General features: G+C 34.5%; 1 protein-coding gene across 1 annotated transcript in view; it reads right to left on the reverse strand.

Moving 5' to 3' along the window:
* Positions 1-15,403, reverse strand: part of IFT80 (intraflagellar transport 80) — a 117,185-nt gene extending 101,782 nt beyond the window's left edge. Inside the window, 4 exon segments of the mRNA XM_012650422.1 lie at positions 568-636; positions 4,231-4,341; positions 12,417-12,638; positions 15,367-15,403. Of these exon segments, the coding sequence (XP_012505876.1) occupies positions 568-636; positions 4,231-4,341; positions 12,417-12,638; positions 15,367-15,403 (439 nt within the window).
* Between the last annotated feature and the right edge of the window lie 2,564 nt (positions 15,404-17,967).

The raw sequence follows: 17,967 nt of genomic DNA on the forward strand, positions 1-17,967 counted from the left end.
TCCCAACAGGAATTGCCACTTCTTTCTATTAACATGGAAAACTGAGATGTTCCTCTAAATAGTGTGGATTTACCAAGTTTCAGCTCATCAGCATGTCTATTTCCCTCCATTAGTATAGAGATCAAATATACAACATAATTTGGAAAGGGTGCTAATATCATGAAGTTATTAGGATAATCAATATCATGAAGTTATTAGGATAATCAATGTCTTTTCTGACTATGATTTACTTAACTAGACACCAAATGCTATTCTATATAAGACATGCTTCAAATGCTTCAGAATTATTTTTTAAAACTATTTAGCCAGTAACTGCCTTTATATAGATTCGCCAACGTAAAGAAAAAGCCCATTAGTATTTCTTATATTTCTTAGCCTGAATAATATGGTTACTGTGGCCCATCAGGCATGAGGCATCACAGAAAGTAAGAAGAAAAAGTATAAACAGAAATAAGAGATTTCAGGTTTTGAACTTGACCAAAGTCACTCTCAATTACTATATTAAATGTTAAGGCATTTCTGTATTTTACAATTGTCAAAAATAAAATTATCAATTATAAAACATACCTTGCTGAGCTAAAGTTGATCTAAGCATCCCAGTCTTTGACCAAATTTTTATTTGTCCATCTTCTCCAACTGTACAGGGAAAAAAATTAATTAATACTTTTATCTACAGAAAATAAATTTGAACATTAAATTTGCATACAAAATCAACAGTATCTATATTACTGCATATTTAAAATTCAGATACAATTAACTTTAATTAAATGACCAAGTGCTTTATAACCATTAAATTTAATAGAAATTACTTTGAAACAATCTTATCAAAGTAGCCTAACTTTCATGACTAAAATTTTTATTTTTTCCTTCAATCTTAGAAGACTTATGAGTATATTATTCAAATAATGTTTCCACTGTCACTGCAATATCTATCATAGAATTCTAAGAAAATTGTTTTCAGTGCAGTAAGAAGAGCTGTAGCCATATTTCAGTGAGTTGGGAACTGAATAAGGTGAGGCAATAGACTACTCTATTGAACAGCTAGGCTAAAAACGGAAGAAAGAAAGAGGAAGTTGTAGCTAGAGAAAGTTGTTTGTTAAGGGAGGGGTTTTTATTTCTTTCTTCTTAATTTTTAAGATGAGTGATGTACGAACACATTTATATGCTGACAAAGAAACCACTGGAAAAGTAGAGGTTAAAGATAAGCAAGAAAAGGGACAATTCACTGAGAAAAGTCCCAGAGAAGGCCCAAAGGACAGGTATTATGGTTTTGTTTTGTTTTGTTTTCAAAATACTAAGGGGATACAAATGTTTTCATTACATGGATAGCTTTTACGATGCTTAAGTCAGGGCTGTTAGTGTGCCCATCACCAAAATAGTGTTCATTGTACCTAATAAGTAGGTTTTTACCCCTTCCCCCAGCTTGATGTCCAATGACTTTTACTTCTCTCTGTGTCTGTATGTGCCCATTGATTAGTTCTAAATTATTAGAGAACACATGTGGTGTTTGTTTTTCCATTCCTAAGATACTTCACTTAGGATGATGTTCTCCAGTTTCATCCAAATTTCTGCAAAAGACATTAATTCATTCCTTTTTATGGCTGAGTAGTACTCCATGGCACATACACATACACCACATTTTATAAATACACTCATGAATTGATGGGCACATATGTTAATTCCACATCTTTGGGATTGTGAATTGTGCTGCAATACACATTCAAGTACAGGTGTCTTTTTGATAAAATGACTTCTTTTCCTTTAGGTAGATACCCAGTAGTGGGATTGCTGGGTCCAATGGTAAGTCTATATTTATTTCTTTGAGGAATCATCATACTGTTTTCCACAGCAGTTGTACTAATTTGCAGTCCTACCGACAGTGTATAAGCATTCCTTTCTCCATGCCCTCGCTTTTAGCATCTATTGTTTTTTGACTTTTTAATAATAGCTATTCTGACAGGGATAGGGTGATATCTCACTGTGAATTAAATTTGCATTTCCCTAATGATTAGTGATGTTGAGTATATTTTCACATTTTTGTTGGCCATTTGTCTAACTTCTTTTGAAAAACTTCTGTTATGTCTTTTGCCCACTTTTTAATGGGGTTGTTTTTTCTTGCTGATTTGAGTACTTTGTAGATTCTGGATATTAGCCCTGTATTGGATGTATAATTTGTGAATATTTTCTCCCACTCCGTAGGTTGTCTATTTACTGTGTTGATTATTTTCCTTGCTGTGCAGAAACTTTTTAATTTAATCAAGTCCCATTTATTTATTTTCATTATTGCTGAAATTACCTTTGAGGTCTCAGTATTAAGTTCTTTGCCTAGACCAATGTCTAGAAGAGTTTTGCCTACACTTTCTTCTAGAATTTTTATGGTTTCATGCCTTACATTTAAGTCTCTTATCCATCTTGACTTAATTTTTGTATACGGCAAGAGATACGGGGTCCTACTTCATTCTTCTGCAGGTGCCATACAGTTTTCCCAGCACCATTTATTGCATAGGGCTTTCTTTCCCCAGTGTATGTTGTTGTCTGCTTTGTTGAAGATAAGTTAGTTGTAGGTAGATGGTTTTATATCTGGGTTCTCTGGTCTATTCCATTGGTCTATGTCTCTACTTTTATACCAATACCATGCTATTTTGGTTACCATAGCCTTGTACTATTTGAAGTCTGGTAGTGTGATGCCTCCAGATTTTTTCTTTTTGCTTGGATTGCTTTGGCTATTCGGGCTCTTTTCAGTTGCAAATGAAACATAGAATTATTTTTTCCAGATCTGTGAAATATGACATTGGTATTTTGATGGGTATTGCCTTGAATCTGTAAATCACTTTGGGTATATGGACATTTTAATAACGTTGATTCTATCGATCCATGAGCATAATATATTTTTCCATTTGTTTGTGTCATCTGTAATTTCTTTCATCAGTATTTTATACTTTTCCTTGTAGAGCTCTTTCACCTCCTTAGTTAAGTATATGCCTAGTATTTTATTTTCTTTGTAGCTATTGTGAATGGTATTGGGTCTTTGATTTGACTCTCAGCTTGACTGCTATTAGTATATAGAAATGCTACTGATTTGTGTACATCTATTTTGTAACCTGAGACTTTGCTGAATTTATTTATCAACTCTAGGAGTCTTTTGGTGGAGTCTTTGGGATTTTTCTAGATACAAGATTGTATCATCAGCAAAAAGTGATAGTTTGACCTCCTCTTTCCTGACTTGATACGCTTTATTTCCTTCTCTTCCCTGATTGCTCTGGCTAGGACTTCCAGTACCATGTTGAATAGAAGTGGTAACAGTGCTCATGGTATGGTAGTTTTAAAACATATCTACAAATTCTTCATTATTCTTCCTTTCAAGAGGTGCAGCTTAATTCCCTTCTCTTTCAGTATGGGTTGCACTTAGTGACTTTCTTCTAACAAACAGAATGTAATGAAAATTATGGAGTATGACTTCTGAGTGTGCATCACAAAAGATACTGTGGCTTCTATCTTGCTTTCTTTTTGTTCATTGGGAGAAGCCAGATGCCATGTTGTATTAATAAAAACACTTAAAGAGCCCTATGGAGAAGACCATGTGGCAAGGAATTATGGTCTCCTGCCAAAGCCAGAGAGGAACTAAGGCCTCTTACCAACAGCCATGTGAGTAAGCCATCTTGGAAGTGGATTCTCCAAATCCCAGTCGAGCCTTCATATGACTGTAGCCCCATGCAACAACTTTACTGGAACCTCATGAAAAACTCTGAGTTAGACAGAACCACCCAACCTAAACTGCTCCCTGACCCACAGAAACTGTCAGATACTGTAAGTTTAGCATTTTAAGTCACTAACCATTGGAGTAATCTGTTATGCAGCAATAGATAACTAATGCAATAGGTGAAGATAAGACTCCTTGGAGTAGGGCAGGGGATAGGAAAGAGACAGAAGGTGGATAAAATGAGAATATTTTAAATTTTAGAATTTTAAAGAATTACAACTTTTATTTATCACATATTTGACCACTCCTAAAGCCTTCTTTTATAAGATAATCTCCTAAAGTAATATAAGAAAACTAACAATTAATATCACATGCTGAATTATAACATTTATATACTGGTCTAGATAAATACTGGGCTAATTATTTGCTATTAGACAGGAAAAGACAATATTGCTAAACAAAAATACTCTGTCTTTGGAAATTTTTCTTTAAAAAATTCATGTAAAATATCATTTTTGCAAATAACTTACCTGTAACTAATGCTGTTCCCTCATAATTCCATCTTCCTGCAAGTACAGCTCCACAGTGAGCTTCTACACTTTTTTCCACTCTTCCTAACTTGGATATCAGATGAAATTTACCTAAAAGAAATTACATTTGAAAAATCTATTTTATTAAATTAATTTATTGAATCGACAAACGTAAGTTGAGTACTTGCTACTAGACTAGTTATAGTAACTAGACAAACTAGGCACTGGAGGCATAAGAGCAAATAATATAATTATTCTTAATCTCAAGAAACAAACAAATCTATTGGAAAAAAGACACAAAAAAAGAATTGTAAACCTTGAAACAAGTAGTATAATAGACCTAAGTAGTGCGATCATAGTTTAGAGGGACAATAAAACTCTGCTGTCATATATATGGTGGGGGGGCATGGAGTGTCAAGGGAAATATCAAGAAAGCCTTCTATTTAAGCAGAATTTTACCGTCGTGACTTTTTTAACAGGCTATAGAAAAGCTGAAAGAAGTATAAAGAAGAGGAACCAAAATAGTAAAATGAATAGTTGCAGGTTTTAAAATACTTGCCTTATATGATTTTACACTGTGCTAGGCAACAGGTAGACAAAAAGTAGGCCACTTAGCTACTGTCCTCAAAAAGGCCATAAATAGGCAAAAAGTAAAAACCTTATAACTTTAAAGGCCATAAGCAAATTATATGTGATGTCAACGGGACAAACCAACTGTGCAAAGAATAAGTGATAAAAGAGGCTAGGTGCAGTGGCTCATGCCTGTAATCCTAGCACTCTGGTAGGCCAAGGCGGAAGGATCGCTTGAGGTAGGCAGTTTGAGACCAGCCTGAGCAAGAGTGAGACCCCATCTCTACAAAAAATAGAAAGATTAGCCAGCATGATGGCGCACACCTATAGTCCCAGCTATTCAGGAGGCTGAGGCAGGAGGATCACTTGCGTCTAGGAGTTTGATATTGCAGTGAGCTATGATCATGCCACTGCACTCTAGCCAGGGCAACAGAGTGAGACTCTATCTCTATTTACCAAAAAAAAAAAAAGTAATAAAAGAATATAAGAAATAATCAGCGTGGTTTTTGAATGATCATTAAGTCTAGTAATATGTAGCCAATAATAAAATAATAAAAGTACAGTGCTATGGTTTGAATGTGTCCTCCAAAATTCATTTTGAGTATGTCCCCCAAAGTTCATGTGTTGGAAACATAATCTCCAATGCAACAGTGTTAAGAGGTAGGACCTTAAGAGGTGATTAGGTCATGAGGGCTCTGCCCTCATCAATGAATTAATGCTGTTATCAAGGATGTGGGTTAGTTATTACAGGAGAGAGTTTCTGATAAAAGTGTGAGTCCAGCCCCCTTCCCTCTTTCAACCTCTCTCACCCTCTTGCCTTCTGCCATGGGATGATGCAGCAAGAAGGCCCTCGCTGGATGCTGAGCAGATGCCAGCACCATGCCCTTGGACTCCCCAGGTCCCAGAACTGTGGGCCAAATAAATATCTGTTTATTATAAATTACCCTATCTCAGGTGTTCTAATAGCACAAAATGGGCTAAGACATACAGTGAAACTTCTCCCCAAATCAAAAAAAAATATGTTTTTTCACAATAAAAGAATAATATAGCTGCCTCATCAAATTTTGGCTCAGAGAATTTATTTTATTTAAAATCACTTTTCACTTATTACTTTTCAAGATTGTAACCTAATATTAACAATTCATTAAAAATATATTTAAGTCAGATGTCTAAGATAGCTTTAAAACATTGAATACCTAGCACCCTGTGCCACCTCCCCATTCCCACCAACAAAGTCATTTCCTTTTTTCTATACACAGCACACTTTATTTGTAGCGATGTTGTAGCATTTTTTACTGGGCTATGATTCCTTTCAGGACAGGAGACCATGTCTTAGTCATATTTTTATTTGGAGTAATGTATTTACATAATCAGCATTTGTTAAATTTAACCAACTCAGAGATCAAAAAATGGCCTACTTTGACTTTCCCTACTCTCTCATTCATTTTGATGGCTTTCTTTACCCATTATTCATTTTCTAGGCTCTCAACAATAAGCTACCCTTTCCTTTCATCTAACCACCCACTAGCACCATCTACTTTTCACCATGTCTTTCTCTTAATTTTATGTTTACTGCTGGGTCATTTTTCTAATGTAACAAGATTACTTTGAATTTGTGCTATTATTACTCTCCTTATGAGACTAAATTAATTTGGATATATTTTTTTAATGCATTGCTTTACAAAGAAAATAAAAGGGGGAAAACTCTCAAAAAAGGAAACTGTAAAGATGACAGACATATAGTTAGGGAGAAGCTAATTATGTTGCCATTATTTACTTTATACAGGTCTGTTTCAATAAATATTAGCATACTGCCTAGCACACAATATCCACATAATTGTTGTACATAATGAATGAATCCATCACTAAAGAGATTAGCCAAATAACTCTTAACCGGAAATGTGGAGTTCAGAAATTGTCTTTCAACCTATTCCATTTTTTAGAAATTTTATGTATTTAGATCACTGATATTTCTTATTCTAAAATACCTAATATTGATTTTTCTGACAAGTGCTAAAATTACTCTTGCTTCCCATAACCTCACAGAAGACATATCCTGGGACAACTGAGGTCATTTTTTATTAGATTTGGCACTCAACAAATCTTTGGCCTCTGTATTTTTTCTGATTGTTATAAATTTCTTAAATAGCAAGGTAAGGTATAAACATAAAATTTATAATCAAATATTTAAAGCCCATAATTATCCATTTAACTATTTTGGTTCTTCTTCTCTTTAACTTTTCCAGCTCTTCTATAACGTTTTTAAAATGCAAGACCAAAACTAGAGATCAATTAATTTATTTCCAATTACTTGCTAGGAGTTGGAGTTGGAAAGAGAATGTAGCCAGGATGATTCATTTATCCATTTATTAAACAAGCAATAGATGATTTGGATTAAAAAGATGGATAGTTAAACCCTGAGGAGTAAAATTAATCTTTTGTTATATAATAAAAGATGAATCAATCCAAACTAAAAAGAGGAAAAAGTTACAAATCAGAAAAGGAACAGAATAAGTAGATTTTTAAAATATATGAAACACATTTTTAAAAATTAAAAATGCCTTACGAAATATCCATGGGAATGTGAGAAGACTTGGAACAGGGTGTTAGGAAAAAGGGCACACAAATACGTTTGCAGACCGCTTAATAGCAGAAATATTTTGGCAATGGCTGTGAAAAGTCACAAACAGATTGTAATGGCTAACTTCTGATACAAAAAAATGAACATATAAATTTTAAAATGGACATATTAACCAATAAGAGAATATGTGAATTATTTTAAGATATCTAATACAATGTAAAAAAATTAACTTTCACTAAATATAATTTAAAGAGTGTTTAATGGCTTTACAAAAGGTTTTATATCAAAACTCCTTTACATGAAAGTTCCCCTGGTACATTTTAAATATTTCAGTTATGTTTTTGGCCAGGCATGGTGGCTCATGTCTGTAATCCTAGCACTTTGGGAGGCCAAGGTGGGAGGAACACCTCAGGAGTTCGAAACCAGCCTGGGCAACATAGTGAGACCTCATCTCTAAAAAAATTTTAAAATTAGCTGAGCATGGTGGCTCACACCTGCAGTCCCAGCTACTTAGGAGGCTGAGGCAGGAGGATCACTTAAACCCAGGAGTTTGAGGCTGCAACGAGCTATGATGGCGCCACTGCACTCCAGCCTGGGAGACAGAGTGAGACCGTGTCTCTAAAAAATAAACAAATAAATAATTCAACTATTTTTATATGTAAATCTTTAACATATTGTTAAAGAAACATCTCTAAAAAGTAGTATACAGCTTCATGAATATTTAAAAAGAGGAAATAATATTGAAGAGAAAAATATTGGTGAGACAAAATACTTGGCAAAAGTCTGCTCTGTGTACTTCAGGACCTGCCCCAAATCTCAGAGATTTTTTTTTTTCCAGTGTTGTCATTAATACAGAAGAGGGAGGGAGGCAGACAAAGGGAACACTGGAACAGTGATCAACAAATTCAAAAACTGTTACTTCCTTTTCTGCCAGCCTGGAAGGAGAAAAACCAAGAATATAAAGTTGGAGAAAATGAGAAAAAGAAATGCTTAAACAATGAATTAAATCTTGAAGTATTTTTTTTTTTAAATATTGGGTTAACATGCAAGACGAACAAGTTCTAGAGATCTGCATACAACAATGCACTTATAGTTAATACCACTGTACAGTACATTTAGAAATTTAAGAGGGTAAATCTCATGTTATGTGTTTTTTTACCACAATTTAAAAAGTATTTGGTTAAAAAAAGAACATAGCATTGATATATAAAATGTCCTCAGATGTTTATGTGGCAGGAGAAACCTTGACTACCTTCCAATGGCATCTACCTTCTTCGAAACTTTATTTTTTATTTCTGGATGCTGTTTTCTGTCTCACTCTTCCACTTCTTTTCTTTGCTCTATCATCCTTTTTTCCCATACTTTCACAAAATCCCAGATATCCTCCCATCCCAGCCTAGGAGAAAAATACTCAACTACTCTACTTTGGTTCTCTCTTCTCCTTACATCTAGTTGTGGTATGTTATGTTGTCTTATTTTTTTGTTTGTTTAGTAAACCTAAAAATAAAATTACATGTTACAGTTTCTTGAGTCTTAATATATTTCCCTTGCCACTCTTGAAAATTTATCTTTTAAATTATATTTGTTTTTAGATTTTTTTTCTTATCAGAAAGTGTTTTATCAAAAGCCATTGTGAAACATATACCCAAGCAATCGTTCTTTAGTTACTTGTGAATAAGTAATGTTAAAAACTCAGGGAAACACTTGGACAACAGAAATTATCAGGACTAATTATGTTTACTGTCCAAATTCACCAGATAAAAGTCAATCCTCGTATACTGTTGAGTTTAAATGAAAAAATGTAAAGAAAATACATGGTATGCTACCTTCTGTAATAAAAAAGGTGAAATGAGAAAATATACATCTATCTGTTTATTTCTGCCAAAAGAAGCATAGGAAGGACAAACCAGAACCAAAGAGATTGGTTACCTACAGGGAATCAATAGAAACAGGACGTATGGGATTGAGTGCGTGAGGTTAGTGACATTGTTCTCAGTATATTTGTTTAACATAGTTTTGACTTTGTGGAAGCATCCATGTTAATGATTTACATATCTAAAAAATAATCAAATCAGTAAGATGGTAGACAGGGAGACCTTAAGTGGAAAACAAACAGAAATACATACGTCTACCTACATTTCAAATGAATAACACAAACACACTTAAGCAGGGGGGCAATGCAAGTAGCTTTTGAACACAAGACTTTGATTCTATATCCTCAGTCTGAAGATGGAAACAACAGTAAACAAATACTGAACTCTAATTAGATTAATTTTTGCAGCAGTATGGGTTAGCAATTCTGAAACTACTATGTATTATAGAATTAAACAAATAAACAAATATATTGAGAATAATGGGAACCAGATTTCCTACTGTCTCTAAGTACAGAAAAAGGAAAGATTAGAATTAACCCTGTGGTGCTGAATTAGAATTGATAGTATCAGAATGAACTCATGGCTTTTAAAACAAATAGAAAGAAAGACATAGAGACATAGTTATAGATATGCATTTTTATACATATTCATATTAATAGTTCTTAGCTCTGTCTGCTGAAACGGCCTTGAATCAAACACACGCTATTGGAACGAGCACAGCTAGCACTGCTATCTTATTTTTTAAATACTGCTAACCAACAGAAAAAGAACAGGTCTCCTTGGAAAATGGCTGATTTGGGGGCTGGGACTGAGAAAGTACAAAATAAGCCTAGAACATCCTGTGCCAACAAAAAAATACTCAAAAAATGATGAGGACACATACAAAAAAAAAAAAAAAATCACTGGCTGGCTTAATGGGGACCCACTGGGACTGGGATTTAAAATCTGGGACAATTTTAAATCAAAATTTTAAAATGATAGTAATAGAATAGTCATGAAATAAAATAAGAATCTATGAGTCTAACCTGATCAAACAAACAAATAAATAAATGGGCATGGGATAGGAAGCTCTTCTTGGAGTAGAATATCAGCTAATCAATATGGAAGGAACAATAGATTTAGAAAAATCACCATTTGGCAAACTATCTAAGTTACAGATGATTCAGCCAAGAATCATCAATAGATGCTAAGAGAGTGGGAGGAAGTTTGATGAGGAAGAGAATATTTTTACATAGTCTCAAAATATCCTCTCACAAATTATTTATGAAAAGGAAAAATAGTAAATTTACAGTGGATTAATTTAATGAATACTTACCAAGTAATTAAAGTTAACACCACCAATAATGGGTCAAACCAACATCATGAATCTCCGAATCTGATGCTCTGAATATTCCTGCTAAAACTGTGTAAATTGAATCTAATTGTGATGATACATTAAACACAAATTGGGGAACATTCTATAAAATAACAGGCCTGTATTCTTCAAAACCATCAAGATCATAAAAGTAAGGCTGAGGAGGTGTTCCAGATAAAAGGAAGCCAAAGAAACATGACAAAAGCAATATGTTATCCTTTACTATCAAAAACAAATTTCTACAAAAGACATTATTAGGACAATTGTTAAAGTTTAAATATGATCTGTACATTATATAATAGTATTGCATCAATGTTAGATTTCCTGATTTTGATCAATGTATTATGGCAATATAACAGAAAATCCTTAATCTTAGGATATCAACTGAAGTATTTATGGTTAAAGATGTATGTCTGCAAATTACTCTCAAAACTTTCAGAAAAAAATTTTGTTTATGTGTGTATAGAAAGAGAGAAAGGAGAGCCAATGGTAAACTATAAAAGACAAAGTATTAAACTAGTGAATCGGGATAAAGGACACAGAGGAATTATTTGTACAATTCTTACAACTTTTCTGTAAATGTTAAATTATATTCAAGGTAAAGAATTTTTTTTTTAAAAGTCAACGTTTTACCTTATCATGTGAGGTAACCTAAATTCTAGCTGTGGTTTAGAGCCAATCTTCTAAGCACGAGGTACTGCCCCAAGTGCTTTCATACATACATCTCATTTAATCAAGTTTCAAAAAAAAAGCAGTTAAAAAAAAACAAAACTACCACAAGTCTCTCTGTAAATGAAGTGTAACCTGATGTTACTGTTTGCTATAACATCCCTTCTCTCATCTGATTTGCAAGATCCCTCTTCCCTTTCTCTTCCCTTTGCATATGGGTGGCCTGAGGCTTGACATGCTCTGAGTGTCCCATTCCCTTGACTAAAGTGATTCATTCAATGATGAGCACATGACTCAAGGTTATTTAGGGTCCCTCTGCAACTTGACTGCAAGAGATATTGAGGAAGAAGCAGTCTTTCTGCCACATTTCTTATCTAGTATGATGAGCCTCAGGCTACTGGCCACCAATATGCTCACCATGTGGAGAGAACCTACATGATGTTCTTACTCAAGAGATGGTAAGAACAGAGGCCTTAATGTAGCTAATGCTTGATATACTCCTAGAGCTAAGTGAATCAAAAAATTTCATTTGTGCATAAGTTAGCCAAGTAAGTCTCTGTTACTTTTAATGAATGTACCCCTAATTGACACTGTAGATAAAGTATAATACAGACGAAAATAGTTCAACTATTTGTAAGAAAACAAAAAAACATTCCCTTAAAAAGTAGAAAAATCGTGCTTTCTATTCAACAATACTAAATCTATGGCCAAATTATATAAATCTTCAACTCTGTAACTGGAAATTAATATGCATTAGAAAATACAGGATATATTTAAGAGATCACTTACTAAATGGGTATGTATATCCATATGTTTTTAGTGTGGCTATGTCATTAAGTTAAATTTGAAGAAATTAGAAACTAAAACTTTGATAATATCTTAACTCAACTCACAAGAGCACTGAAAAAGTTAGGCCAAAGGCCCAGATTCAATCCCAGTATATACCAGTTTAATTCACTTTCTTCCATGACAGTAGTTTTATAGCCTATACACAAACCAAGTGACTGTACAGAAATAAAATATGTGGATGAAGGTATGCAGATCCATAAATAGTTTTGTAAAACAACTCAAAGCATAAATCATACTAATATATCTCTTAAATACAAAGATGAGCACGTACCATTTACTAAAAACTTACCATCAGAACTTGTGAGGACAAAGCTTTCTGCTTGAGTCTGTTTCTTTACGCCTAAACTTTTTGGAAACCAGTGAAGATCTATAGGGTAAATATCATCAGGAAGCTTTACTATTTGACTTGTTTCACTAGTTAACAAGTTCCACTTCACTATCTGATGATCATCACTACATGAATACAGCTCTTCAGCAGTAGTCCAGCCCACACAGCTTACTAATTCTTGATGTGTCACCATGTTAAGGAGACATAAAACATATATAAAAGTCTTAAATCTTAATAAAATAATTCATAGATGCAGATTAGAAGAAGAAAGTAAAATAGGGTAAAATATTTTCAAATTTCTAAATGCATTTTTCATTTACGATTTTGATATTTTTTCCATATAAAGAAAAATAAGCATCTATCAAAACAGTTAACAATGGGCCGGGCGCGGTGGCTCACCCCTATAATCCTAGCACTCTGGGAGGCCGAGGCGGGCGGATTGTTTGAGCTCAGGAGTTCGAGATCAGCCTCAGCAAGAGCGAGAGCCTGTCTCTACTAAAAAAAATAGAAAGAAATTATCTGGACAACTAAAAATATATAGAAAAAAAATTAGCCAGGCATGGCGGCGCATGCCTATAGTCCCAGCTACGCGGGAGGCTGAGGCAGTAGAATCGCTTGAGCCCAGGAGTTTGAGGTTGCTGTGAGCTAGGCTGACGCCACAGCATTCACTCTAGCCAGGGCAACACAGTGAGAGTCTGTCTCAAAAAAAAAAAAAAAAAAACAGTTAACAATGGACAGCAAGAAAGAAATCCAAATGCCAAAAAGAAGGTGAAAAAGATTTGACAACATGAAAATTTACAACTTGCGTTATAAAATATTCCATAAAGAAAGCCAAAAGATACACCAAAGAAACCTAATAGATCAAAAAATATGAAAGGATCTACACTAAACTGTTAGAGAATAGGTAGAGAGAAAAAGGAACTATACTTTTTTCTTTATATATATTTTCTTTATATATATTCTTCATACATATATATCTGTGCCATTTAAATTATTAAAACAAGCATGCATTCTTTTGGTAAATAAAAAAAACAAGCGTTAAAAGAAGACTGAAATCGAACAGTAAAAATCTCCTTATATCACATTATAACAATTCACCTACAAAAAATCCGTGGCTTAACAACTGAAACTAAAATCTTACCAAACTTTTTTCCATTTTATTTATTATCTTAATTGATAATACAAAATTTTTGACATTAAAATTAGGAAATAATTCAATTATATAATAATTACTACAGCTATAAAATGCATAGTGCTGCATGGATGAGATATGATCCCTAAAATTCTTACTTTATTTAACCCATTTTTTTGGTCTCTAATTTATCTGAAGGATTTCTATATAAGTTGAAATGCTCAAGTAGTCCTCACTTCCTCCATCAGGACAGGCTGCTTACCCTAGCAGAACTGTGTACACAGAGAAAGCATTTCAGTTTGTTATTTACAAAGGATTTTTTTTTTTTTTTTTGAGACAGAGTCTCACTTTGTTGCCCTGGTTAGAGTGAGTGCCATGGCATCAGCCTAGCTCACAGCAACCTCAGACTCCTGGGCTCAAGCAATCCTACTGCCTCAGCCTCCCAAGTAGCTGGGACTACAGGCATGCGCCACCATGCCCGGCTAATTTTTTCTATATATTTTTAGTTGTCCAATTAATTTCTTTCTATTTTTGGTAGAGACAGGGTCTTGCTCTTGCTCAGGCTGGTCTCGAACTCCTGAGCTCAAACAATCCGCCCACCTCGGCCTCCCAGAGTGCTAGGATTACAGGCGTGAGCCACCGTGCCCAGCCTACAAGGGATATTTTCTCTTGCTACACTTGGATTTCTATATTGCCAGATCATTCCTGGTTGGGTTGTTTGTTCACTTATTGTTATTATAGAACCCTTTTACTTCCTTCTTTTCTCACCAATACTTTTATTGGCTTATCTGAGCTATCATTTGATTGCTTTATCCGAGGAAACAGAAAGAAACAATGTGCCATAATTATTATAGGATGTTCCAAGATTTTTTTAATACTTCAAAATATGACAGATTAAACAAAAACCAAAAAGATAAAAAAGAGATTACAGAAAGCTCTTAAGAGTCTACAAAAATAGGTAATAAAGTAGCACCAGAATACTCAGAACTCAAAATACAATCTAAACAAAAGGACCACTAGATCATTTCTGAAAAAAACTGTTCTAATATAATTGGTGTCACCTAAACAATGTAGGTGAAACCTAGAAAGGAAGAAAACAGACACACACACACACACACACACACACACACACACACACACACACACATGTACGCATACGCACACCAGATGCCCATCAGGTTATCTTCAAACTAATAGGTCTACTAAAATTATGGGAGGAATGGGAAGACTGTTAGGTCAAGAAAGTCTAAAAAGATGTTACTCTTCAGCTTGAAAATTAACAATGTATCCTTCATTAAAAAGATTTGTTCTGTAAAATTTGGATTCAATCAAAAGGCAGCACTCAAGAATCCAGAAGGCGACATGTGGCCCTAAGGCCACAGGTTCCCCACTCCTGCCAGGTGTATTATGAAATATTGTTCATTCTAACTACATTTTTGCACCCATGAAGAGGAGCAAAAATCTTCTCTTTAAGATCCTACTAGACTAAACAAAAACTACTTTTTAAGGACTCAAGTAAAATGCTTAAGTAGAGTAAGAAAAATGTCAATAAGAATTTGAAAGTAAGATTTGAAGCAAATATTAATAGTTTGCTTTGGAGAATTACTGGCAACACATGATCTTCAATATTTCAAAAACAATTTAGCTAAACTACCATTAAAGGAATGGAAAAAATCCATTTACCAATTATTATAGAATTCAAAATAGAAGAACACTTTTAATAATACTATTAATATAATAGGATGATCACAGTAAGGTTTATAAGTATTAACAGGATATGCTTTGGTTCTTTTAAAAGAGATATCTTCAGTCTCATGCCTCCACTTCCAGCAAAATTTTAAAATGTCACTTGATTGTATCCGCTGTAAAAATAAAAGGAGAGAAAATATAAAGTCAGCATTAAAAACAAATGTATGCACCAAAAAAAGGAAACAAAACATCTTCATAACCCAAGGAGCACCTTCAATCCTTGTGCCATCAAATACACGGAAAAAGAAAAAAACTAGTGGATATGCCAGTCCTGCCTAAGGATGACAGAGAGGATTGGGTTGAACCCCAGGGATTTTCTACAACCTGCCTTAGACAGTCCTGTGTGTCCAGAACACCACTAAGTAAATCTGGTCAGGTAAAGAATTTCCATGTCCTGAGGTCAAATCAAAAGATTCTGTAAACTGGGAAGTCCTCAACTGCAGATCAATTTTGGTCCTGTCTAGTGGATATAAATTAAATTTCCAAGGTATATTCAAGGGCTAAACTACATTTTTAAAAGCCTTAATTCTAGAACCCATCTGGGAATAACACAACATTACCAACCTAGTGGCCCAATCTGGGGTTTACATTCTATAGCAGGGTAGATATACTGCCCAACAGTTACAGTTACGACAGTGGTAATATGAAAAATAATGAATTATTTAAGGAAGAGGTAATAAATTGCTTATAGAAATTACATAAAAATCAAGGTGTAATTGCCAAATAAAAGCTTGATAAAAGAAGAGTAACATTCCCCCAAATAACCATGTCATCAAAAGATACAAATCAAGAAAATGCTAAATTGTCTGAATCTGATTTACATTTGAATTCTGAGTAACAGCACTAACCTAAACAGGAAAATATAAATCAAATTAAAGTGTAATTAAAGGAAAAAAAATCCTCTTTACCAGTAAAATCCTCTTTATTGCTAACTATATCAAAGGAAGTTCCGACTATAGATAAGAATTTAGGGTTGGGTATAGTATCTCACACCTATAATCCCAGCACTTTCAGAGGCTGAGGCAGGAGGATTACTTGAGCTGAGGAGTTGGAGACCAGCTTGAGCAACAGAGCAAGACCCTGTCTCTACAAAAAGAAAAAGTCAGCTGGGCATGGTGGCATTCCACTGTAGTCCCAGCTACTCGGGAGGCTGAGGCAGAAGGATCACTTGAGTCCAGGAGTTTGAGGTTGCAGTGAGCTATGATGACTCCACTGCACTCTAGCCTGGGCAACAGAGCAAGACTCTATCTCAAACAGAAAAAAAAAGAATTGAGTAGGCCTCCCTTAGATATTTCTTCATTCCTCTGAATCTAGTAATACTTTTAGATCAGCAAGGTGCTAAATAAAGCTGAGTTTCAAAGCACTCTTTTCACTTCTCTCTCTTCCAGTTCTCTTAGGGTGGTTTCTGTTGAAATTCGAAAGTATGAAACTATGTATTATATAGCCAGAGCTCAAATACAATCTCTCCCAGGCACACTTCACAGGTTCACTTTTTTGGTCCTTAGGAGTTCTCCATCTTCCTCAAAACTCCTTCTTCCCTTTCATCAGACTTCCTCCGATTAGGGGAAAAAAGAGTGATAACATTTTACAAAATGCTGCTTTTTCATAATAATTTAAATTTACTCAGCTTATAAAGATTTTAAAAGAAGAAAGGCAAATAGATTGTTGCTTCTAGAAATGACAACACAATAGACAAAAAAATATATACAAAAGCTGAATATACTATTATAATCAGAAACTTAAAAGATCTTTGGCAAACGCATGATGTATTCTACATCAGAAAACCTCAAACTGCCAAAATCCATAATAATTAGGATAATCCTCAGCAGAAGAAATCATAATCCCCTATAAATTGTAAAGGCAATATGTTTTTTATAAGAAAGAAATCACCAACCAGTCAGAAACATGGTGCCAAAGAATCAGAGAAAGATGAGAGTGGCATCCTACCTAACACTGGGAAGATTCTCCCTTGCTCAGAAAGATCTTCCCCTTGCATTCCGTTCAACTGAGACCATGGGCATGAGCGATATGTGCATTTTGATGTGGGATTCAGTAAAAGAATAAGGGAAAGGTAATATTAAAGTATAGCCAATTCGGGGAAGTGCAGAACTGCCTGAATGCTACATTGAGGCATTTTTATCTGCCCAAAGGCATTGGTTACTAAGGATCAGACTGACCAACCAGTGGTATTGGGACTGGGGCTGGCGTACAGATGACAGAAAGAAAATTTCAAGGGTATAGATAACTGCAACTTTACATAAGGAGCAGGTAGCAGTAACTGTGCCTTTGTTACTAAAAATCATTTATAAGTTGTCTTTGGTCCAATGTGGGTCAATAGTTTTGAGGCTTGAGAGGAAAAAATGTTTCTAGCAAAATCTGACAGTCCAACCACCAAAATATACTCCAAATCTCCTCACTTCTCAGCACCTCCAGCATAGTTGAAAGCCACCATCATCCCCTGCCTCAATTATTGCAGTGGCCCCAGAACTGATCTTCCTATTCCTTTACAAACCCCTTCAAACTCTTCTAAATATACCAGCCCACAATCCTTTTAAAGCTAAGTCATAACACAAAGGCCAGTATGGCTAAAATAAAACGAATTAATGGTCTGGCTGGAAAGTAGGGAAGGAG

The sequence above is a fragment of the Propithecus coquereli genome, unplaced genomic scaffold (genome assembly GCF_000956105.1).
Source record: "Propithecus coquereli isolate 6110/MARCELLA unplaced genomic scaffold, Pcoq_1.0 Scaffold325, whole genome shotgun sequence".
Classification (NCBI taxonomy): domain Eukaryota; kingdom Metazoa; phylum Chordata; class Mammalia; order Primates; family Indriidae; genus Propithecus; species Propithecus coquereli.